General features: G+C 33.3%; 1 protein-coding gene across 19 annotated transcripts in view; it reads right to left on the reverse strand.

Moving 5' to 3' along the window:
* The window catches only part of PCM1 (pericentriolar material 1), a 100,468-nt gene that overhangs the window by 52,854 nt on the left and 21,201 nt on the right, over nt 1-26,413 (reverse strand). For 11 of the 19 annotated variants that reach the window (XR_013764208.1, XM_079142703.1, XM_079142701.1 and 8 more), the window contains 16 exons: nt 25,423-25,611; nt 20,291-20,468; nt 20,042-20,131; nt 16,718-16,824; nt 14,726-14,942; nt 12,806-13,007; nt 11,892-12,065; nt 11,273-11,427; nt 10,925-11,157; nt 6,341-6,492; nt 6,069-6,198; nt 4,625-4,765; nt 3,727-3,917; nt 1,945-2,145; nt 256-475; nt 7-152 (listed from right to left, as the gene is read on the reverse strand). Coding sequence is in view for 18 of the 19 variants with exons in the window: in XM_079142703.1 (XP_078998829.1) it covers nt 7-152; nt 256-475; nt 1,945-2,145; nt 3,727-3,917; nt 4,625-4,765; nt 6,069-6,198; nt 6,341-6,492; nt 10,925-11,157; nt 11,273-11,427; nt 11,892-12,065; nt 12,806-13,007; nt 14,726-14,942; nt 16,718-16,824; nt 20,042-20,131; nt 20,291-20,468; nt 25,423-25,611 (2,726 nt within the window). In the remaining variant the exon portion in view is untranslated. The remainder of the gene's footprint in view (nt 1-6; nt 153-255; nt 476-1,944; nt 2,146-3,726; nt 3,918-4,624; nt 4,766-6,068; nt 6,199-6,340; nt 6,493-10,924; nt 11,158-11,272; nt 11,428-11,891; nt 12,066-12,805; nt 13,008-14,725; nt 14,943-16,717; nt 16,825-20,041; nt 20,132-20,290; nt 20,469-25,422; nt 25,612-26,413) is intronic. The other 8 variants (XM_079142708.1, XM_079142705.1, XM_079142710.1 and 5 more) reach the window with 3 other exon arrangements.

Genomic DNA, 26,413 nt, shown 5'->3' on the forward strand with positions numbered 1-26,413 from the left:
AATTACCTTTGAACATTATTCTGTTGCCATGTTAGCTGTGTGTAGCACTGGTTCAACTGGTGCATTATGAGGTGTACCTGAGGAGATGCAACATTGCTTGGCATAACACTGTAAGGACCTGTGAGAAGAGTTTGCAGCAGACAAGACAGAGTCTATTGAAAGAAAAATTTGGGTAACAGTTACTGATGAGTTGAAGAAAATTTGTATTGCTTCAAAAATAATACAAGAAAAACTTAACTTCGTAGTAAATTTTACCTGCTGATCCTGCATCAAAGTCTGGCAAATATTGACACTGAAGTCAAGTTGTTTCTTTAGCTGATTAATTTGTTCTTGCCACTGTTCTTTCTCTTCTACATAAGAGAGCTCTGATACCCACCGAAGGTTTTCTTGCCGTTGCATGCTGATATTCTGTTGTCTTGTCTTGGCTAATGGGCGATAATTTCCATCTGCCGAAAAAGGGCGATTGTTCTTCCACCTAACATAGGATTTAAAACTTTAAGTCATTGCATATAATAATTTGGTTTTTAAAATACAGTCATGAACCTGATACCCTAGTCTCTGAGCAAGTATTCTCTTGAAGTTCAAAGGACTTATAAAATATAAAGAGGGAAAAAAACCCTGCAATTTTCTAGTTTTACACAATTTTTAAAAATTGCTTTCCAATCTTTTTCAAATATGTTTTTACACAGACGAGCCCATTTATCTCTGTATTGTCAAAATAAAAAACTGACTATACCACACTCTTCCCTTCCTCATGTTTTAAGTTTAGTCACATAACATTCCATCAAGAGTAACTGTTCTATTTAATCATCTTTTATTCATGAAAAAATGTTTTCAGTTATAAATTGTAATGCAGTTAATATTTTTAATAAAAAAGTTTGAGATAGGGGTCTCTCTATGGTGCCCAGGCTGGTCTTGAACTGGGTTCAAGTGATCCTCTCCTAGCCTCCTGAATAACTAAGACTATAGGCAGTGTACCCCCAGGCCCAGCAATGCAATTAATATCTTTGTTGACACATCTTTTCACTATCATTTTTCATTTTTACTTAATTTAGCAATGCTGAAAGTTTATTATGAATCTTGACCCAATCTAGCTGGGACCTACTGCAGCAATACCCTGTGATATAATAATAAAAATAGTCTTTGAAGCTGGTTCGTAGCATACATTCTAAAACCCTTAGCCTCTCCTGAGTGGTAAAATGTCTTTTGTTATTCATAAGTCCATTTCAACCATATCTGGGTTTATACTAATGAAGTAACTCCTTGAGGGCCCTATATACATTCATGAGCGGGAAGGAAATGAGTGGTCACTAGAAAAACCAACCAGTCCATTTAGAGGGTTAGAACTTTCAGACTCATCCCCTGGCTCCAGAGGAGAAAAAGGTATAGAGATTGAGTTTAATCAACAATAGTTTCATCAATTATACCTATGTAATGAAATGCCTATAAAAACCCCTGAACAATGTAGTTCAGAAAGCTTCTAGGTTGATAAGCATATCAAGGTGTGGGCAAGTGCTATATTCAGAGGGCACAGAATGTCTACACACCTCCTCACCCCATACACTGCATTATGCATTTCTTTCAGTTGATAGTATTTGAGTGGGATATTTTACAATTAGTAAATATAAGTAAATGTTTTCCTGAGTTCTATGAGTTGTTCTTACAAAATATCAAACCTGAAGAGAGGTGGGAACTCCCAAATTTGTAGTCAAGTTGGACAAAGTTCAGTTATCCTGGGGACCAGGCATTTACATCTAAAATGAGGACATTCTTGTGGAACTGAGCTCCTTTACTTATGGGTCTACACTAATTCTTGAGTAGCCAGTGCTATAAATGAACTGAATTTAAGACACTGAGTTAGTTTGGAGAATTGTACAGTTCCTTGGGGTCAAAAAGACCTGAGATACTTAAAATCAAGCAAAAAACTAAAATGCTCAAACAAACCTATTTTTAGTTTCCTTTGCATTATAGGAATTGTGATTCACACTGTTAGGAGGATACATAGAAAAATTATCATTAGAACTGGCATCCTGCTCTTCTTCCTCTTCTTCATCTGTCCGAACAATTCCTTCAGAAAGGTAACCATCTTCATCTCCTTCTTCATCTAGGGCACATTGAGTAGAACCTCCCCACGTTGCCATTGTTCTAGTGATTAAGAGATATAAAACAGTTATCATTCTGGAAGTAAGCTAAATACTTCAAAATAATTATGTGCCAGACTTAGTATCATACATATACATATTTACACATAAACACACATATAAAATTTCATTTAATCATAACTCTATAAGATAAATGGTACTCTCCTAATTGCTGTTATATAGATTAGTTTGCCTTTTACAAAACAATTCTTCAATTGAATGAAAATAGTAATCACATCCCCTGGGACTTCTTGTTTTGTTTTAGGGGGTTTCTTTCAGCAGTACTAGGGATTAAACCCAGAGGAGTCTACCACTGAGCTATAATCCTAACCCTTTTTATTTTTTGAGAAAAGATCTTGTTAAATTGCTAAGACTAGCCTCCCAAGTAGATGGGATTCTAGGTATGCTCCTCTCTACCTGCCTCTTTGGACTTTTTTCCTTAACTAAACCTCCCTCAACTTTTCTTTGAGTGACAATTTTCTACTTCAGTGCTATCCAAAAGATCTTTGTGGAATGTTGGTAATGGTCTATATCTGTGATGCATTACACAGCAGATGCTACGTACACTTAGATAATGGGCTCTTAAAATGTGGTTGATGGGAAGTAAATTTTTCACTTCAATTTAATTTAAATAGACACATATCTAAAATAGCTGCTGTTTTAGGATGCCCAACTGTAGACCAGGAATGTAGCTCAAAAGTTAAGAACATGCTTTGCAGGCACAGGGCCCTGGGTTCAAACCCCAGCAACATTAAAAAAATTAAAAATACAATGTACAAGTCTAGACCAATGGTTCTGCTCATCAAAACTATCTGAAGAAAGCTGTAAAAGAACAAATGTGTAATAGCCAGAAAAGAATACTAACGATATAGTTTGATCAATAAAACACAGAATGGGACTCCAAGAATAGGATTTTTTTTTTTTTTTTTTTTTGGTGGTACCAGGGATTGAATTTAGGGGCACTTAACCACTGAGTCACATCCCCAGTTCTTTCTATATTTTGTTTTGAAACAGGGTCTCTTGCTAAGTTGCTTAGGGCCTTGCTGAATCTGGCATTGAACTTGCAATCCTCCTGAGCAGCTGGGATTATAGGCATGTGCCACAATGCCCAGCTTAGAAATGCTTTCTGAAATAGGAAAATGTACAATCGCAACAAATCTGGATTTCAAAATTTAAAATATAAATATTACTGTATAGCAATTAACTTGTTTTGAATAATTGTTTTAAGATCCTCAAGAATCTTACAAGTACTCAATTTAGGTAAAAAACTGATTTTTCTCCTGGTCCAACAGAAAAACAAAAGTATCAAGCATTTTCTTTGAATGGGCTTAAAAATTAAGGAAATAAGATTTATAGACATTAGAAAATCTGTTATCACCATTTGATCAATTGCTATAATAATTTCAGAAAGTTTGATTTTAAAAAAGAAAATGGCTGGATTCAGTTAAACTGAGTCACAAAGGAAATACTTAAAGCACTAGCCTCAATGAAATAGCAAATTTATGCTGTGGTGGGGAGGGGAAAAAGAGGCTGCCTTGCCTATAGGTTGATGTTATTTTAAAAATGATTTAAACTACTCTCTTACTTTTCTGTTCTACTTTGTTGAGGAGTACACAGGTTCTCAGATCCATCACTTCTCAATGACGCAGCCACTGGAGATGTAGTTTCAGCTAGACCCTGCCTCCTCTGATGTTCAGCCATTAGCGCTTCAAGCTGCTTTCTTCTCTGTCGAAGCTCTTCCCTTAATATTTCATGTCGTCGCATGTCAGACCACAACTATTGTTTCAAAAATCAGAGAGTCAAGTAAATATTTGGATTTGCTGCAGGTTTAATGAATAAAGCCTTAAAGAATATTGTTGGTTTGACAAAACTTTCTATTTTCTTTCTATTCTTTTGACAATAGATATCTATGAAGGTTAAAATAATATTTTAGTGATGAATAAGAAAACATTAGGCAATCATTAATTCTTAATGAAAATAAGCAGCACTCAAACTTCAGGAACCATTTGGGAAAAGGTACAAAATTATCTACAAATTGTTTATATGTAGTGCCAAATGATAGGTCTTTCTAATTTAAATGATTAGTATTTGCTGCAACTACCCTTTTTTCCTTTATTTTAATTTTTTTAAGTTGTTGATGGACCTTTATTTTATTTATTTATATGTGGTGCTGAGAATCGAATCCACTGTTTCGCACATACCAGCCAAGCACAACTAACCTCTTACGTATAATTCTGCCAAGTATTTGCTAATAAAGAGCATGATTATTTTGAACAATGCCAGCATAATTAAAAAAAAATGTTTTACTCCAACTAGAAGACAAAAAACACAACATATTTCAAGTAGAACACTGCCAGCATGTGTGAAGCCCTACATTCAATCCAATAACTGCAAAAACAAAACACCCTATGTTTCACAGAGATTGTTCCCTTCTTAAGATATGACGTAAGACTAACTCAGGAAATACAGTAATTATACCATACCTCATTATCTACTACTGAAGAATCTTCAGGTTCAAAAACAGATTTGCTTGTATTGGTCTCATTTTCATTAATGGTTGGGGTTGAAGTAACAGCTGGTATGTATTTTTTTGTGGGACAATTACCCACAGTAGTGGCTGAGAGCTAAAAAAGAATTGGCAAAACTATCATGAGGTATTAAAGTAATTATATTGTTTTCAAAAAAGCAGATAGTATATTATTTCTCTAGAGTTTTAGCAACATGTTTAATCTGTTATTACCAGACCTCAAAAGCAATCATCATATGAAGATAACAAAAGAGAACAAAGATGAAAATATAGATTTAAGCTGAAAGGTAATACTCAGGAGCAACAAAGGAATTAGATCAAAATTTTGTATACCTAACCTAAGTCTGTCACATATTTCTCTGGACATTATTTAGATTGGGGATAAAGGACAAAAGTATTAAATAATGTAGAAAAGGTAAGAGTTTTGAAAATAAACAGTCTTATAGAAACCTATCATTTGGTATGTTTCCCTTTCTTCAAAAACAAAATATTACTAAAAATAAAGCTAACCAATAAATTTTATGAAGATCTCAAAAGAATTATTATTATATTCCCCTATCAACCCTATACCCGATTATCTGACAGGACCTTATTATCTGTTCAAACCCAAGCCCTATATTATAGAGTACTATTTAATAAGCAAAAGCATATATATTTTATATTTAAACTATATGTAATTGTTTTTCATACAAAATTTATGATGAGGCTGGGCGCAATGGCATATACCAGTAAAATTCCAGCAGCTCAGGAGGCCGAGGCAAGAAGATCACAAGTTCAAAGACAGCCTCAGCAACTTAGCAAGGACCTAAGCAATTTAATGAGACCCTGTTTCAAAACAAAATATAAAAAGGACTGAGGATGTGAGTCAGTGGTTAAGTGCCCCTAAGTTCAATCCTGATTTGGGGGGAAAAAAAAAAACCACAAAGGAAAAGAAAACTTAAGATACTTAAAGGCTTTATTATATAATCCTAAGTCAATAAAATACAAAAATGCTGGTCTATAATTATAAAGTTCAAACCAGAATATTTTAATATAATAAACACTTACTCATGTTCTGAATCAATGGCTAATTAGCCCAGTAAGTATAAGAATGAAAATAATCAATTCCCACAATTTCAGTGTAAAGTATATCCCCATCTCATTTCATTATTTCATCCATTCCGTTAATCCCCAAATTAGTAGATATAAATCTGACACCTCAGAAAAAGGCAGACTATCATCAACTGACATTAGTTTTCTTGGTTGTTCTTTTGTTTTGTTTTTGGAGTACTGGCAATTGAGCCCAGGACCTAGTACTTGCTAGGCAAAACACCACTGTGCTAAATTACATTTCATCCCTAAACATTAGATTTTAAACACCTTTTTTCCCAAGCAAACTCAAAGAAATAATTCTCAATTACCTGCAGGTCAGGACATGCCTTTTGCAAAGCTTGAATTTTCTCTTGAATCTCAATCAGCTTCTTTCTTTCTTCCTGCAATTGTTTTAGCTCTCGTTGTTGCTGCTGTAGTTTTGCCTCATAAAATTTCTCTCTATAATTAAATTGACATTATATTTGTGAATTCCCAATAAAATCTGATGACAGCATTAAGCAAAATAAAACAAAATACCAGGAACTTTCTCTTATAACAAGCACTACATTTTTATAAAGTGAAAGCCAAAAGTTTAACATACCTTGCCTTTTCATTTACACCAGTATCTTTCTGTGTTTTGCTGGCATTTCCTCTTGTATTATTTGAATTTTGCTTGGTGTCTTCTTCTGCTGGGTAGAAATCATCCAAATTTGATGTATTGGCAGAGGTAACCCCTTGAGCTGCATCATCATCCTAAAACAGTACAATTATGTTAAAACATATCTTAGATCTCTTGATATCTAAAGACATTATCAAATTCATACTTACCAAATGCACTAGGCTATAAAATTTTACACAAAATTAATGAAATAGAGAAAGCACATAATTTCTGTAAAAAACTGCATTAGTAGTTCATCCCCCAAGGGCTCAAGTATTGAAATTTAATCTCCATATGAGGTATGTGAGGGTGAATATTAATCCCACTATAATGCTGAGAGGTAGGGCCTTTGAGAGATGATTAGAATTAGATATAGTTATCAGGCAGAACCCCCAATAACTAAATACTGGTGGGTTTATAGGAAAGGTGGAAAGACCAAAGGATATAGACATATGTATTCCCTGTCACTTGCTATTATAACACTCTGCATTGCCTACAGATTCTGTCAACCAGAAGACCACCACCAGATATGGATTCTTTAAACCTCCAGAAATCTGAGCTAAATAGATCTATTTTCTTTATAAAGTTACCCAGCCTCAGTAACAACAAAAGTTATTAATAATAGCATTATTATTATTATTATTTGGTAACGGGGATTGAACCCAGGGGCACTTCAACCACTGAGCCACATCCCCAAGTCTTTTAAATTGTTGTTTTTGTTTGTTTGTTTTCTTTTGTTTTGTTTAGAGATGGTCTCACTGAGTTGCTTAGGGTCTCACTAAGTAGCTGAGGCTTGCTTTGAACTCGAAATCTTCCTGCCTCAGCCACCTGAGCTGCTGGGATTACAGGTGTGTGCCACCACACCTGGACCAATTGTCTTGTCTTACCTTGATCAACAAAAGGTATAGTTCTATTATTATTAGGAATATATGAACTTTTGTTTTCTTCTAGTAATCAAAACACATTTGAGATGGGATATTCTAATTTTTTTGTATTTACTAAAGAGCAACTTTTTTGTCAGGATTTACTGTTCTATATAATTATATAAATAATTATAAAATAATAATTATACGGATAATCAAATATAAATAACACGTACATATAATACTTTTTAAATGTAGCATGGTTTTCTGTAGGATCAGTGGACTTTAAATTTAGTCTAGCATCCTGCTAACAGGTACTTCTATCTTTTCCAGTTTTTTCACTATTTACAAATAGTACTCCAATGAGGATTCTCCTTTTTTTTCCCTTTCCTTATTTTTTGCAGAACTGGGGATTGAACTCAGGGCTTCATTCATAGTAGACAAAGCATTCTACCATTGTGTCTTATCCCTTTTTATTTTGAGACAGGGTCTTGGTAAGTTGCCCAGGCTGATCTTGGGGTGGCAGGTTTGTGACACTGCACCCAGCTTTAACATTTTTATACAAGCCTCTTTGTGTTTGTGTTTTTCTAGAATAGATATGAAAAATTTGAATTACTGTGGCATCATTTATGTACATTTTAGCTTTAATGGACACTGTTTAATTGCTCTCCAGAATGATTATATTAATTGATACTCTGAGCAGTGATGTTTGAGTTCATTTCACCATATCTTTGATTATATTTTATTATATTGATATGCTCTGGCTTATTTAAGCATTAGTGGCATTGGCTTGACTTTTTTTTTTTTTTTTTTTTAAATTTTCCCTTTTACAAGAAGAGCTAGGGCTAGGGACATAGCTTAGTTGGTACAGTGCTTGCCTCACAAGCACAAGGCCCTGGTTCAATCCCCAGCACCGCAAATAAAAAAAAAAGAACTGTGGAGTATGCAAACATATGGAGGTATATAAAACGTACATACATTTATTTTTGCTTGTATGTTCAAATTGATAATGCCAATTGCCTGTGGAGAATGGAATCAATTGGAAGACAAGGCTGTAAAGGAGTAAATGTAAATGTCTTACTTTTCGAAGTTGATTATATGATATATTGCCATTTGAAAAAACTAAAAGGGGAGCAGGGAAAAAAGCAAGTTACAAAATAATACTTGTGTATTATATAATTTGTAAAAAATAATAAAAGAAAATGTCATGCATTTTTTGAATAATGCATACTGAGATATATAAATGCAAAGGAAAGATCTAACAATATATAATTTGTAAATCTGTATAAAGAAGTTATGAATGGAAGTCAAGAGGGAGTTTACTAAAGATATATACTTACTTTTGAGTGATGATAGCATACCCACTATTTACTTGAATATTCAAAATAAAACATGAGTTTTTCACTCATGATGAAAACCATTTTTCTGTATCTTTATTAATGTGGTCAATGTAAATGTTTTATCCTTCATTACTTTCAATCTAATATAAACTAAACTTAATGAAAACAAATCATTCAGTATTTTACCAGAGGTATAAAAACTACTGAGAATGCCCTAAGTTATATATATCACAAACAAGTTTTTTGGCCAAAAATCATATCAAGACTTCAGAGTCTCTAAAATATTTCTACAGTGATTACATTACTAGAAAAAGTATAGTAATATACAACAGATGAAAAAGACAAAGAGGAATAATTTTAAATGTCAAATCATTTTGGTTACTCTTGATGGATTATGTCCACTCTAGTAAACTGAAAAGGCAAGTAAAGTCTTTGGACCACATTAGTTAATAAAGAAGTGTTAATACTTACACAATTGTATGTTCATATGTATAGACTGTCTTTTACAATTTATGACTAATAGTTCCAACTTTAAGCAGGCATGGTAGTGCATGCCTGTAATCCCACCTACCCAGGAGGCTGAGCTTGGGCATCGTGGTTTGAGGACAGCCCAGTGGTAGAACACTTTGTCCCAAATTCCAGGGTTCAACCACCAGTCACGACCAGGGGAAAAATAAAAATCCAACTTTAGCTGGCCTTACTAGGATAATATGGTTTTTCTTCTTCACATCAAACGTGTCAAAATTTCAGGCTCTTCTATCAGGCAGTCTAAATTCTGGTTCTCATAGTTGTATAACATTGGGCAATTAAAACCTCTTCAAGGAATCTGACTTTGGATTGACTTGCCCTTGTGACTGGGGGCAAGTACTTTTTTTTTGATACTGGGAATTGAACTCAGGGACACTTAAACATTGGGCCACATCCCCAACCTCTTTTTGTATTTTATTGGAGATGGGGTCCTGCTGAGTTGCTTAGGGCCTCACTAAGTTGCTGAGCCTGGCTCTGAACTTATGATCCTCCTGCCTCAGCCTTGCAAGCTGCTGGGACTAACAGCAGGCGCCACCAAACCTGGCTCAAATACTTAATTCTCAGTTTCCTTATTACAAACTTAGACTATTTTTTTCATAGAATTATATGAAGAATAATGTAACAATGCATATAGATGATAATTGCTTGATTTAATCATTTACTACCCAAATCAAGATAGTTTTGAAAACAAAAGGGGAAAAGATATTTAAATTGGTGTTTTCTCAGGAAAGCAGTTATAGCCAATATAATTTTCTTTGGTGCAGAGACTATAATACATTTATATAAATTCTAGTCTAGAGTAGGAACTTAATAATCCTGCAAAATTGAGGGGTTTTGCTCTTTCTTCTTTTATCTCATGCTCTTTTCCCTTGGTCATAGCATTCTCAGAGAATGAATGATAGCATATAACAAAAAAAGAATGTTAGAGGGTCTTTGGGAAAGGACCCCACGGCACTCTAAACCATAGGCTGTGTTTGGAAGTGATTGCCAGCAATGACTAGAAACTCAAGGTTTAGGTAATCCAAGAGCATAGAGGCCCACACCCAGGAAGATGCTAAGACTCTGGAGAGCTTCTGTCACCCATGCTAGGTGAAAACAGAAACAACATTTACATAGGCTGTCTTGACCTGAACTCTTACATATGGTGATTTAAGTTTAGCTAATCCATATTGTGCTGTAAATGTAAAATACTCACCAAATTTTGAAGGCTTATCATAAAAACAATGTAGAATATCTCATTAATAACTTTTAATATTGATTACATGTTTTAGTGATAATATCTGGATATATTAGATTAAATAAAATTTATTATTACTTTTTAACTGTGGGGGGAACCTCTTCAATCTCTTTAATACCTATCTCACTGAGATGTTATGAAATCTACATAAGGCCAGTGTCATAAGCAAAAAAACAAAAAATAATCTGGTTTGTAAATAGAACTATACTAGAAGACAACAATGTCCATTGTTTACACAAGACTGCTTTTGCACTGAAAAGTTGTGCTAGAGACTGTATACATTATAAAGACTGAAATACTTATTAATATCCCTCACAGATATCAGAAGTATAGTGTGTAAAATACTAAGCCTTTAAAACTGGAATATAAGAAATAAAAGTATAGTAGGGGTAGCTCAGGAGTACAGTACTTTTCTAGCATGTGTGAGGTCGTGGGTTAGAGACCTAGCGCAAGAAAAAAGAAAGACAAAAAATGCACACCAGTATAATTACACCAACATAATTATTAAACATATACATAAACTTTATAAGACTGTATTTAGCAAACATGCAGTATTTACCTGCACCATAGCAACAAGATCTTGCAGCTGTCTAAGTTTCTGTTTTGCAGCCATAAGTCTATTGATTTTCTGTTCAAATTCTGCATCTTCTGGAGCTTCATCAACCAGACTGCTCCTATGACTAGATAATGAAGCTCCACTGACTCCCTCCTCTTCAGCTTCCTCCTCTTCCTCATCATCTTCACCTTGTGTTACATGCATTCCCTGTTCTCCTTCTCTATTGTATCGACAATCTATTAAAACATATATCATTCAAATAATTTTAAAATAAACTTGAGTATTAATGAAAACAAAATCCACTTCACAAAATAATTTGGCAAAATTATCTGTGAATACAGTCAATCATACCTAAAGGAGGCATATTTAGAGCTCTGATGTTGGCAGCAGATCTGTTGTTAATTTCACAATTAGAATTAACTGATCTCCCATCTCTATTATTAGAAATACACTGTGTATTACTATTACTATTTACTTCATTCCAGGTAGCAGCTACTTGTGGATTTCTGAAAGAAACAAACTCAAGTTATTTAAGGTTAAAACAAAAGTCTGAGTGTTAGTAAAATAGTCGCAAACTAAGAACACCATTAACTATTCCATTTAAGTTCAAACTAAACAATCTGTCTGTCCTCTTCATTAAGCTTTTGCACCTGTTATTTGGAATTTGTGAAGAAAAACATCTGAAAATCAAAATATACCTAAAATAAAAGAGGTAGGAAAATGCAAAGTTAGATACTTATGATTTACTTGTATTTGATCTAACAAACAGCAAATCTACTAAATCATTAAATTAGAAAATTCCCTATTTTTCTTTATAGAGCAAGGATGATTACACTGATCAAAATACTCCTGCAAGAAAAAAACTTAACTAAAAAGCAAACAGCACTTTATTAAGATATTTTCCCCCCACCACTGAAAGTATTAGGTTAGGATGAATAGACTGAAAAACAAACCTACATAAAGTTCTTACCGAATGTTAGTAACAGGTTCAGAATTTTCATGCTCAGAATCATATTCTGACTCTTCAGTTTCTTCATCTTTTGTGTTTTCATTTACAGCATCTGTCATCATATCTGATGTCTGTTCATAATAATGAACTAATTCTCTTAATTCATTCAATCTCTTTCGAACTTCATTTAACTTCCTGATAAAAACACATAATATTAACATCCACCTTAACAATATAAAATGAAACAAAAAAACCCCCACACATTATTTTCATATAATAGCAGTCAGCACAAAAATATTTTATACCTAGTCAAATGACCAGGGGTTCTGGTGAGTTTAATAATGCAATAAATTTAATTTTAAGTATGGTTCACTCAAAATCTCATCACTTTATTTTCTTGTGTTAGGGACAAAGGCATAAAAAGCCATCTCAATTTAATTGTTCACTTTAAGCAGGTGCAAATGCTGCAGCAAAAAACTCAGTGCCAAAATACTTCTAGGTTTCTTCATAAGTGTCAAAAGCATGAAGTATTATATTAAATACTCAATTGAAATACTACTTCTCGGGCAATTCAGATATGCAGATATTGAGCATTTACAAAAGGTCACCAACTAGTCTACATGTACAGAACTATAAAATGCATGATATTTTTACCAAAATTAACAATTAAGTTTGCCGAGTACAAAGTGCCAGGAACTATGCCAATGTTTCTTAAACTTTAAAAACCGTTATGAATTGAAATGTGATATTATATCCCATAAATTTGTACAATAACTATGTGTCAATTAAACTGTATTTTTAACAAATTTAATGTTATGAAATATTGAACCTATTTAGCAGATGTGAAAACAGGCTTACTAAGTGGAAAAAAACAAGTTTATTCCCATTATTTAATTCTAATCTATGTGAAAAATGATTATAAAAAAATATTTTACTGGAGTTTTTCAGTTGGATTCAGATGGACTTCATTTTCACTCTCATTCTGAGAAACTAAGGAAGTGGCAGGATAAGGAACAGATGATGTAAGGCTGTTAGACTCTCCATTGACAACTGGTACTAAGCCTACAGGAACAGAGGGGGCTGAAGCTGTACTTCTCTGATCCCCACTCCTCTGTGGAGAGGCTGAAGAAGGCACAACTACAAAAAAGAAAAATATTACTAGTTACCTTAAACAAACATGGCACCAAGCAACCCTTACTAATAGTCTGCTTAGAGACAGGCAAAAAGTAAATATCATTAACATCTTAAATTCTATAGAGTTAAATTTTAGAAACTTAAGGATATACCCAAGTCATTTATTACTATACTCCATAACCAAACACATCAAAATACAAAATACACAGAGAAAACACATTTTTACTTCTTCTTCCAGAGATTATATCACTTTTAAATTATAGTTACTGGGTTAAAACAGAAATGGTAGGAAGTGGGAGACAAGATAGACACTGATAATAATTATGATATTGTACACTAGAAAATTAACTAGAAGAGTACTCTACTAAATTTGTTTCTAGGCTAAGTTAACAGGGCCCCTAGGTATGATATGCAGTCATAATCTGCAAATCATTATCAGGTAACCCTAAATAAGTAGGTCTTCAAATCCACAGTCTGTAGGAATTACATCTGATTACCAAGCTTTATTCTAAGAGACAAAGCAAAAGTGTTAACATGACTGTGATACAGCAATGCTTGTGAAAGGCTACTTAGCAATACCATTTTCTAGTTAGATAAAAACCAATCTTCTAATGTCCTTAAACTAATCTAATTACTCTTCTGTCCAAATATATCTTACATCTCCATGGACAATTACTGAAGACTGAGAAGCTTTGTACTTCTACTTCCTATCATTTCAAAACTACTACCATTTCTCTCTCAAAAGGACCACCATTCAAGAATGGAGGAAGGAAGGACTGTATAGAGGGAAAAGAGGGGTGGGAGGGGTGGGGGGGAGGAAAAAAATAACAGAATGAATCAAACATTACCATATGTAAATTTATGATTACACAAATGGTATGCCTTTACTCCATGTACAGAGAAACAACATGTATCCCATTTGTTTACAATTAAAAAAAAAAAAAAAAAGGACCACCATTGTCCATTGTTTACTGCTCACTTAAATATCAGAATTACTATACCTGGTTTCCAGTAGTTTTTTACTCTACTCCTTGAACTTTCTACAGTGTTGGTGCTACCCTTACACTATTTCCAATGGGAAAGAAATGACCTTTTTAACCCTGGATTCAATCTCTAAAGCCCTGGATTCAATCTCCAACACCAAAAAGAAAAAAGAAAAAAAATTTTACATATCTTTGTGTGTGTGTGTGTGTGTGTGTGTGTGTTAAAAACTCTCTAAAATCTGCTTCAGAGTTTCAAGGTTTTTATTTGTTTCTAATTTTCATTCTTTGTAGTTCTGTAGATCAAACCCAAGGTTTCAAGCATGTGACACAGGCACTCCACAATGGAACTACACCCGCAACCTGTAGTTTCAAGATTTTTAAGTCAGGACACAAATTAGATTAGTTATTCCTTAAGGAAAATTCCACATATGCTAAAAAATGTAGTAGCATGTTGAAGTATCAAATAGTTATCTTCTCTTCTACCTTTCCCCTTATTAAAATTCTACCTATTTTTCAAGGCCCAACTTTATTCTTTTTCTTTTCTGAAAAGATTCACCATCTATTTGGTTTTTATCATATATTGACTTGTTACTTAAAAACTTTTCACATTCAAGTTTCATCTCCCTACCAAAATTACAAAGTTCTGAGGAACTGTATTCATTTACTTATTAAATACTTACTATTAAGTGCCAGAAGATACATGTCCTCTATGTAATATGATAAACCAGATTTACTTACATGATGAATTGTTCAGATGCTGATCTCGAAGTGTATGAAGTTCTCCAAGTAATTTGTCCATTTTCTGTTTCTTTTCCTGCAGCACTCTCATTTTGCTAAAAAGCTGGACTTTCTCATCAGGCAAATGATCTGAAACTGATGGATTCCTGCTCTGGGAAACCTCCCTAGTTAATGAAAGACTTTCTGCCTGTCTTCTATTGTCTGGAACAGCTGGAGGCTTATTTAAAAAAAAAAAAAAATTAAAATTAAGGCAACTAAAAGTTGCATTCTCATTTTAAAAATACATAAATTATTCTTTATAAGATACTGGTGGGCAAGTAGCTTCCATTTCTACTCCCAAATTAAATACTATTTCCTTACCACAACATATAAATTATTTCATATACATATGTAACCATACCTTCAAATATCTCTCTTTATTTCTGCTTAGAACCACTACAAACTTTTGATTTCCTATCTATCAAATTTTCCTACACTTTGTGTGTGTGTGTGTGTAAAAGGGAATTGAACCCTTGAATATTCTACCTCAGCTATATCCCTAGCCCTTTTTAAAGTTTTATTGTACAACAGTATCTTGATTGCCTGACAGGCCTTGAACTTGAGATTCTCCTGCCTAGTCTCTAGAGTACCTGCAGGTATGCCCAGACATGTGCCTGATCAATTTTTTTTTTTTTTAATGATGAAACATATCAAGAAAGCACTAAGTCTCAGGGAATTATATAGAAGATACCTACTAGTGAGTTTTAGCAAATTTTCCCAAATTTGTATCCATTCTTTTTATTTTTTAAGAGAAATAAAACACTGAAGACACAGCTAAAGCTCTATAAGTACTCTTTCCCAATTCGACTTACCCATTCCAGAGGTAATCAGAATCTGGAATTACTTTGTAACAGCTGTGTATGTATCCATAAAAACTTACAAATTTGAAACATAAAATAAGCAGTATCCTTCTTAAACTTATCAGTTTTCATTCATTAACTCTATTTCATTTACTCAAACTACTTTAGAGAATTTCACTATATGTATATAGCATAATTTATTAATTCATTTTCCCGTTCCTAGACATTTATTTTGGTTCTGATGTTTTGCTATTAGCACAATTCTACCATGAAGAGTTCCTATATTTATCTCATTGTAAAAATTTGATTCTTTAGTGGCAGGATCACTAGAAAAAATTTACTAAATATCCTTAAAGAAACTCTCCAAAGTAGATGAATCATATTCTTTTCACTTGGTTGATCAGCAAAAAGACAAAAAACAATGAACCTTCAATTACACATATTTCCAGTGGAGAAGTGTTAATTTACCCTTAACTACCAAAGCCCACATACTGAAAATATGCATTTATATCATATTTACGAATTTCTCAAATTATAACACTAATTCTCGAGTTATATTTAAGAACTTTCTTAAAATTGTTAGCAATTTCTTTTTTGGGGGGGTGGGGGGTCATCAGGGATTGAACCCAAAGACACTTTACCACTGAGTCACATCCCCAGCCCTTTTAAAATATTTTATTTAGAGACAGGTCTCATTGAGGTGCTTAGGGCCTTGCTAAATTGCTGAGTCTGGTTTTGAACTCAAGGTCCTCCTGCTTCAGCCTCCAGAGCTGCTGGGATTACAGCCATGTGCCACTGTGCCTAGTAAAATTGTTAGCAATTTTTAAATGTTCCAAGGGCAATGACTTGAACCTAACATACATCTTAAAGGTTATAAACATTTATAGTATTCTAGGGAAGAAAAAAATGTATTATCTAATAGCATAGAAAAGAAAATTTCACTTAGCACTTCATTCAAAGTAGATTTTGCTCTAATTTGGTGTTTTTCCAAAGTATAGTCTCCCAGAACAGCAGCAACTGGAATCATATGGAGAGAAGCCCATTCAAACCTTATGAATTCATGATTTTGAAGATAAAGGGACTCCACATGTGATAGTTGTTTACTAAAATTTGAAAACCACTTAAAATCAACTATGCAAAAAAATTAAGTTACCTGAGACTCACGAAGCTGATTATGAAAACGCTGAATTAAATCATTTAATTCTTCATTTAGTTCAGATGTTATACTGACTCCAGATAAGCTACCTGTAGTTTCTCCAACTGTAAAGAAAATTCAAAACTATTCGTTAATATCAATAAAACTTTTTTTTTTTTTAAGTTCTAGACGCTAAACATAAAGTGAGGGGAAAACTCACCTAATAAAATTTAATTAACCTTCTTATTCATCTGCCAAACAATCCTTTTAGTATTCTAAAATGTGTCTATCTATAATAAAAAATAAAGGACAATGCAAAACTCTAGTGTAGTGGCTCATCTTTTTCAGACTCAACATACAAGAAGGGATGGTGTTACAGCTCAATTAAAAACCTGTGATTCGCCGGGCATGGTGGCACTCGCCCGTGATCCCAACAGCTTGGGAGGCTGAGGCAGGAGGATTGAAAGTTCAAAGCCAGCAACAGTTAGGCACAAAGCAACTCAGAGAGACCCTGTTTCTAAATAAAAATACAAAATAGGGCTGGAAATGTGGCTCAGTGGTCCAGTGCTCCTGAGTTCAATCCCTGGTACGCCCCCTGCCAAAAAAAAAAAAACCCTGTGACAATGCATTAGGGGTGGAGCAGGTTTATCTGTTTGTTTGACTGAGGCGAGTGGTGAGGAAAGTGGTAAACTGAAAAGGCACAGCTGATTCGGAAAGGTCTCAATCTCTACCTTCCTCCAATAAAATCAACATTACATTTCGGGGCATGGCAGTTTTCTTAAAGCCTCAGATAGCATTGGGTGCAGTGGTGCCTGCCTATAATCCCAGGTACTTGAGTGGTTAAGAAAGGAGGATCTCAAGTTTGAGGCCAGCCTGGGCTAAGAACTTAGCAAGACCCTATCTCAAAATAAAAAAAGGGATAGAGGGCTATAACTCAGGAGTAAAGTACTCCTAGGTTCAATCCCCAGTATCACTTAAAAAAAAAAAAAAAAAAAAAAAAAGGTTCAATAGCAAAATAGGTTAGGCTTTCTGGGAAACAGTTTTTGTCTTGACTACCCAGCTCTGCCGTTACAAGGCAAAAGCAATCTTCAACAAATTGTAAACAAATGGGAATGGCAGTCTTCCATAAAACTTTGTTTCAGCTACTGAGTCAAATTCAAAAGGCCACAGTCTACTATCCCTACAGCACAACAGAGAATTCAGTGAAGTATTTACTTGTGATACAAATGATACTGAAAGACCCTAGATTTTAGCTTCTTCATTAATTAATTAAAAAATGAAAGCCCTCTTATTACTAAAAGTAGTTTTTTGAACAATTTGCTTTATTACCCTACCCTCACTTCTAACTTTCCAGCTCTAAAAGAAACACTGGCTATAAATTGCTTTTGTTTTAAAGAAAAACACCATCTTTTTCCACTAAAAAATACGAATTTCAGGGCTGACAATCCCACATGTATAGTCCAAACTCTACATGACCAAAAAGTTACCGTTCAGATAACTAGCATACATCTTGTGAAATGGTGTGCTGTTTCTCTTACACACCAGAAAATTAAATAGTATAATCCTGGCTTTCATCAGTATTCCCATAAAACCTCATAAATTCAGGAGCAAATCTATTTAAAAATACTACACTAAAATTCTTTTTGTAGTATTGTATAAAATAAATTGTATAAATAAATTCAAACTCCTGTTCATTCTATTCTTGCTCCCTGACTTATGACATTTTATTTTTAAAACTATATTTTGTGTTTACCTAAAAAGGTTCATATTTATAAATATGAAGACCTCTGGCCTAAAATTCAAAGCATCTGATTCTACTAGAATTCTATATAAGCTTAGGCAAGAAAGAAACTCTTAAGTTCCTATTATATAAAACAGGATTAAGAATAAAAGTTTTGGGTACAGTTATGATTTGGATGAGGTATTCCCAAAGCTCAAAAAAGTTTAGAGGTGGAATGATTAAGTTATGAGAAGCTTAATCAGTACACTTGTCCCCTGACAGGATCATAACTATAGGCCAGCAGGATATAGCTTGGAGGGAGTGGGTCATTAGAAGTGTCTCTTTAGGGTATGTATTTCTCCTTGGTGGGAGAAGTCTCTTTGCTTCATGGTTCCATTTTCCCAACTGCCTTCCTCTGCCACACTCTTTTCCCATGATGCCCTGCCTCACTGAAAGCCCCGAGGTTATGGAGCCAGTCATTTATGGACTGAGACCTCTGAAACCCTGAGATCCAAATAAACTTTTCCTCCTCTAGATTGTTGTTGTCAGGTCTTTTGGTCACAGCAGCAAAAAAACTTACTAAAACAGGTACTAACCTACAATTCTATGATGATCAAATGAGATGATGTAAATATTCAAGATTAATATAACTATCAAAGGTAAGTCTTTAAAATCTGATGCTACAAACTTGAAAAATATTTAAAAGGTTACTGCTTAACCAGAATATGTCTTCATATTGAAATATTTAATTTTGCAAAATTATGTACTTTCTAAGTATAAATATAAAATCCAAAGACACTGGATTTTATGAGGAAAAATGGGGGAAAATTAATGTAATTATTAATATACACAACTATATAATTATCATAAAGTGACTTAAAAATGATAAAGCTCCTCATGAAAATATAAAATTAAATAAGATATAAGAACAGTGATCAGACGTGGGCAGCAGGATAAATTAAGTCACAAAACAGTAGTCTCAGGGCCTAAGTTCACTGGCAAAAATGGAATGCTCAAAAGAAAAAAAATTATTAGAATGTAATGATAGGAACAGACTACCAGAAAACATAATTTGGCCACTAGAAGTGTGTCATAAATTCCTATCACTTTGTATCCCTTAGATATACACAATTTTATTTGTCAATTAAAAATAAATCTAAAAAAATGTAGCCTTACTTAACTTTAATAATTAATTATCTTATTTTAACTTAATTAAAAAATAAAACATTTAGGTTTGAAGGTAATGAGACAAACTACAAAATTAGACTCAATACTAAATTCAATACAATTTTCAACTAAATGATACATAGCTATGATGAGATAAAGAAGAAAAAAATGAATATTTCTGAGTCTCAGGAAAACTGAATATAAAATTATAGTTCAAAGGAGCTAGTATATAAAATTGGAGAGACAATTGAAATAACTGAGCTACTACTAACATTAAATGCTAAAGATGCGCTATAAATTTATTTATCATCTCACTTAATTTTTTTAATACTTCCTTGGGAGGCAAGCAAAGAATGACAATCCTAGTTGAATAAAGTACAAAAACTGGAAATAAAAGCATCAAGGGCCCTCTCAGTCTAAGGTACAAAAACAGAACTACAGCCTGTCCCTTTTACCTCTTAAGGGTACTCTCTGATGAAAAGGAGAGCGAGCTGTCTGTCTGCATCGTACAGTATGATGGCCAGGAGTTGTCCCTGCAACCTTTTCTGCATAACCAGAGAAAAGCACAGGATAGGGTAAGCCTCATATGCAGGTTTCTAAACTAGTCGACATCACAACCTGACTATATAATAACAACAACAACCTTGCAATATAATTGTTTATTGAGCCTTGTTTATAAAAACAACATTCGAAGATTGGCATACCAGAATCATCCATCACAGCAATAGCTTGCTCCGCTTTATGTTGCAGAGCTAGAAGAGCAGCTTGTCGTCCCTGCAGAGCTCGCAGTTGTTCCTGCTGCTGTAACATCCTTTTTAATAAATCGTGTTGTTTCTTCAAATTTTCTATCTCTTCCATAGGCTCCTGTTCAGGATCTCTGGCCTGGAAAATAAGACCAACAATACTTATATCTATTAAAATCCATTTTTCCTCTTTCAACTACAAATGGCAATGTACATACATAATAAATTAGTATTAAATATACAACCCTATATACAACTTTAGTAGACTTGAAGAAAAAAGAATAAGAAAAGAATGATGACATACAGATAGCCTGCCATGTTGAGAGGCAATTTCACAGTATGAGACTAGAAGCAATAGCTTATCATGAAGAGGAATTAACAAAAGGAAAGAAAAAAAAGACATAAAACAGAAAAATCTAAGAGGGCAAGAGGAGCTACCTACCTACAAACACACACAGACACCACAGACAGAGAGAGAGAGAGAGATACACAAGAATAAGGGGACCCAAAGCTGATAAAAAAATCAAGAACGAATCATACTGGGTTAATGCCCAACAGTCTCTGAAAAAAGGCCAAACTAAGAAACTGTCTGCCCCACTCCTAGAAGTGATGTTATAAACACAATGCAAGACTCAGAGGCTAAGGAAGAAGAATCAGAAGTTGGAGGCCAGCCTCAGTAACTTAGCAAGATCCTGTCTCAAGATAAAAAGGAATGGGGATAGAGCTCAAAGATAAAGTGCCCCTAAGTACAATCTCCATCCCCAGTACCAAAGCATACAAAATAACACAACACAAATCAAAACATCAATAAAACAACAAAAAATCTCAGAAAACAAATCCACTAATTTCTAACCAAGGACAAAAACTTCAAAAATAAAGTTACTTGATAATTTTATGTAAAAAGGCTTTAATGTAACTGCATCACGTTAGGCATACAACAAAGCAGAAAACTGTACATTTTGTATCATAGAATTACATTTTTTTACTTTTAAATTATGCCATTCAGCTGAGTCTTAGGACACAAAAGAGAAGTCAATGCTTAACAAATCCCTAAACACTAATTTTAAAACCACTCAAAATGTAATCCAACAAGTCAAAGGTATGAATTTAAATATAATCAAAAAACATTTTTAAGCCAAATTCTGCATGAAATGTTTATCATACTGGTATTTTTTCATCAGTGATTTACCATTAAATTTTTTTAAATTTAAAAATTCTATGATTGTACCTAACATTTACGTAAAATAGTCTCCTTTGTTTTATTTAGGTAATTTAAATTTGCCTTGCTAACAAATTTTTGTTGGAGGTTTTGTATATTTTAAATGAGTGATACTCATCCCACATAAAATTACTAAGGAGAGTAAAAAAGTTGAATGCTTTCAAGTGTCATTGTATTAATCTACTTTCCCTATATACCCCTGATTTCTGAACAAATTATGGAGAACATAGATGGCTCAAGATAAGTTTCTTTCTGGCTAATATCCTTTCCTACTACTATGCAATTATATCTTTACCTCCCCAATTAGAACTCATCAGTATTGTGAATAAGAATGAGTAACTGAAAACAATTTACGAATGTAACTAAGAAATTAAAAAAAAAAAAATAGTAAGCGAACAAAAAAGTACCTGGCACAGATTCAAGTATTCAAAAAAAGTTAAGATGAAATAGGAAATACGCTCTTATAAAAATACTTAATGTCCACATCAGAAGAGCCTGGTCAGTGTCACATCTACTTATTCTGGACTATTTATAGACTTCATGAATAGGAGAGAAGTAATCTATAATCTTGGTTACCCAACTACCTATTGAAGGTTTTTCTGTTGTGAATTTTTAATAAACAAAAACCATTTTCAAATTAATGACTGTATACTCAAGTTTTCTGCCATCCTTTACAAATGGAATGACCTTGTTATCATTTATATTCATCCCTACAAAAATCCATCTTCTTAGTTTTGGCTTATTTCAATACTTTGCATCTTGGGGAAAAAACCTGAAGCACTAGAAATAACTATCAACAGTCCTCTTAGATTTAGTAAAAAGTAATTTCACAATAATTGCACCAAAGTCATTGGTAAAATGTAAAACCAGACCAAAATAGGTACATATCTCAATGAAATGACTCAGAGAAATCCTTCCAGGTTATTGTCAATCAACATATAATCCTTTGGCAAAATATAAGTGATAATTAATTACAAGAAGAAACATGAATAAAGAAAAAAAATCATCTGGGGAGGGGTAATAAACTCTCAAGAATGCATATTTCCATCTAATTTAGAATCCTCTTATTTCCTCAAAATAATCTAGACTCAAGGTTAACTTAAAGTTTAAAAGTCATATACTAAAAAATTTTTTAAGTTCCAAATGGTTTTCCCCTTTAAGAAACAAACTTTAAAAAAATCCTTTAATCCATGTTATCAGTATTTGTGTGTAGAACTCATATTCTAATTATAAAGAATGCTAAGTTAGTCATTAAAATAAGTACAACTATCTTCATATTTTTCACTAACCCAAAAATGAACTTCCAACAATATTTGAAATTTGTGGAGTTTTGTCACTGCTTAATAACTTTTGTACCCACGTAAATAACATTTCAGATGAATATTTACAAAAGCTGAGTCAAAGGAAGCCATGCGGACTATGAACAAATGTAAAGAAAGGGAAGATGACAAAATAAAAATACCTAGGAATAAAAACATGCCCAAGAGGTACTTGAAATAGAAATTTAAAATAGAAGACTATATCTATCCTTCAAATGCATACTTTTAAATTTTGGGGGGTGGGGGGTAGTAGTGGGGATTGTTCAGGGCCCTGCACATGCTAGGCAAATACTCTAGCACTGAGCTACATCCCCAGCCTTTTCTTATTTTTATCTTGAGAAGGATCTCTCTAAGTTCTGTAAGCTGGCCTAGAACTTGTGATCCTCCTGCCTCAGCCTCCTCAGTAGCTAGGATTAGAGGTATGTACCACTTTTATTTAAACTTTGAATTACCTTCACAAACTACATTTTTACTTTACCAATACATTTTAAAAACAAATAACTTAGGCATAAAATCCCCAGTTGCATATATACAAGTCAAATTTCACAAAGTCCAAGGTCTTCCTTTCTCCCACTAATCTGACGTTCCTCTCATAATCATTCATAGATCCAATATATTTTTACAGCTTCAGACAATTTGTACAATGTTTTTCATGTGAAAAGTGAGGAACCATAAGCCCAGAGAAGATAAAGCTGTAATTTGTCCAATGTCACAATTAAGTCAAGTCAGGCTCCTAGTTTCTTTTTTAGTGTAATTTACATCATAGTGTCTGCCCCCAAATAATGTGCTTGGGTTCTAAACACAGAAGAATAAAATACAATCTCTAAAGAGGCAGAGCTGGTTTGAGAGACAAGGCTAGCTTATGTAAAATAATTAGAAATGATAAAAATAATAGCAAAAGAAAACAATGAAAGTATAGGTATTTGTGGAAGGCTGCTTCTGTAAAATTATGTAAAATATCATGCTTATACAATATTTCATAAAATGGAATCTGCCCCTGTAGGTAGTACGAGAATCTTACTCATTTCATATCAAGCTGCAACTCACAAGGCTGTTTTCAACTCTGAATTTCAGGTAAGACCTTAACTTTTTTTTTTTTCCCCCTATTCTTCTAACAGAACATATTTTGAAAGGATTCTAAGGAGGGAATGGGGAAGGTAGAGTGAGAATGACTGCATAGCAGAGAAAAAAATAAGTCAAGTGTTGGGAATGAAGATTTCATCCTAAGAAATTAAAATCATTTTAGGAATTGAGTACTAATAAAACCATACTGAGATGACCTTAAGAATCAATATTAAAGATAGTCAAATTGTAATAAACTCAATTCTCTTATAAGGATAGTTTTCAAAGAAACTTAAAAAAAAGAAAAGGTTTTTTAATAATTAATTATGGGGGGAAACAACTGGGAGAAACTAGGCTGTAAACTGTCAACTCTCAAGTTTTGTTTGCCACTATTGAGAAGGATTAAAGAGGACAAAAATTTCAAAGGATATTAATTGTAGTTCATGCTCACTTTCTCCTCTCCAATGCTACTAGTTTTTAAAATAATCAACTACTTTACTCCTCTGTTGAACTGGGCACCTTTTACCAACACTTTAAATTTTAAGATCCCCACAACTAATTTCAAACTGTGTCCTCAAACTCTACAAAAAAAAAAAAAAAACACAAACTGCCAAAAATCTAGAATTGTTTTATGATTTTTCAACACTCACAAAAAGAAAATATAAAAATCTATAAAATAGAAAAGAAAGATTCAGTTGGAGATAATAAGCTAGTAATAAAACATGAAATTACCCCTGTGTATACTCAATTATTAAAACAACATTTTGCTCTTGCCAAAAGGATATAAAGACTTTTATGCATGCTATTTTTATCCAAACTGTTTTAGGTGGAACTATATAAACTTATCTTCAATGTCTTTATGAAAATCATAGAAAATTTAAAGAAAGAACATTTAAATCAAACACTGAAAGAAACCCAGCAAAAACATTAATAAACTAGTCAACGGATAATTATTTTTCTAATTAAAAAAAAAAACGAAAGGGTTCCCAAGAAAAACAAAAATATAAACCAAATAAAAAAATATAAAGCTTATCATTCTTACTAAGAAAGGAAAACTAATAGCTTGCTCCATTTTCTTTTTCTTTAATGAATTACCACAGAAAATAAGACAAAAATTAAAAGTATCATAATGCATGAACTCTAACATCAGAAATCAAAGGCAACTGACTGATGGCCTGTATTTAAGGATGTTATGTATTTTGAGTCCTAGATAACAAAAAAAGGAAATCATATTACACTCCAAATCCTTTGTTAATGTAAATTAAAATCAGCTGCCACATATAATCAATGGGGAGGTATACAGGAAAGCAGAAAGAAATAAAAATGTTAAGGGACAGCATTTTACTGAAGCAAATTATAGAATAATACTTAACCATGTTAATAATTTATGTATTTTAAGAATAATAGCAAGAACAGAAAAGTAAATAAGGAAAAGGAAATGTGAACAAGAGGTGCTACTTAGAGACTTCCCAAGTTAATATTGTGAAGTATACCTTTGAGGGAAATCCACGTTTTCGGCTATATTTCCTATTAGGCCTCAGTTCCCTGTCATTCTGAGGAGGTCTGTCACCTTTCCCTTTTGGACTTGTAGTAACGTCAATGTCTGAAACCTGTTCTTGTGAGGCTGAATTCCCTAGTTTGTCCTCAATGCACGGCCGAATTCTCAGACTAAAAGATGCCTCCTTTATTAAATAGTGTAGCATATTAATTTCTTAACACAAACTCCTGTTTAACATATAAGCCAGTCTTTTAAATAAGTAAAAAAATTACCCAGTCCATCTTTAAAAAAAAGTAATCCATCCCCCACCCCAAAGTGGCAATAAAATCAATCAGAATTTTGTAATTCTTTAAATTGCTACTTACAATTAATAAGTATCATATCCTAGCTATACAAAGCTGCAAAAGCATATTTTAACATTTATCCTGCTACATATTATTAAGCAACTTCCACAATGTTATGGCTTTATGTTATTATGAAAGAAACTGATCACAGTGAACACTTCAGAAATTAGAATATAAACTATAATAATCAACCATACCATTTCCCACCCCTCCCCAATAGATTTTTTTTTTACCCACATTGCCCCAACCCTTCCATTTCTGCTGGTATGTAAGGAAGAAATTATTTCCAGCACCACTGTACATAGAAAAACTATTTCCCCACAGTAGAATCCATTCTTCAACAACTGTTTGGATCAAGCCTTCTGAGTATTTCCTGGTGAAAGCAGAGAAAAAAATATTCAAATTCCCTCTTCAAAATCAGAAAGGGCAGGGAAGAGAAAGGAGGCAGATAAGAAACTATGCAGGTGAATACTAAAAGGAAACAAACCCTCAAATTCCTAATGCTGAATGGTATTTTGGAACATACCTCAAAAATGAAAGAGATATACATGTTAACCTTTCAAAAGAAAAGCTTTACTGGTAATAGGTTTTAAAGTGTACTAATGTATAACTATAGGCATATCTGTTAAAATAAAAATGCTC

The sequence above is a fragment of the Sciurus vulgaris genome, assembly GCF_902686455.1.
Source record: "Sciurus vulgaris genome assembly, chromosome: 5".
NCBI classification, from domain to species: Eukaryota; Metazoa; Chordata; class Mammalia; order Rodentia; family Sciuridae; genus Sciurus; species Sciurus vulgaris.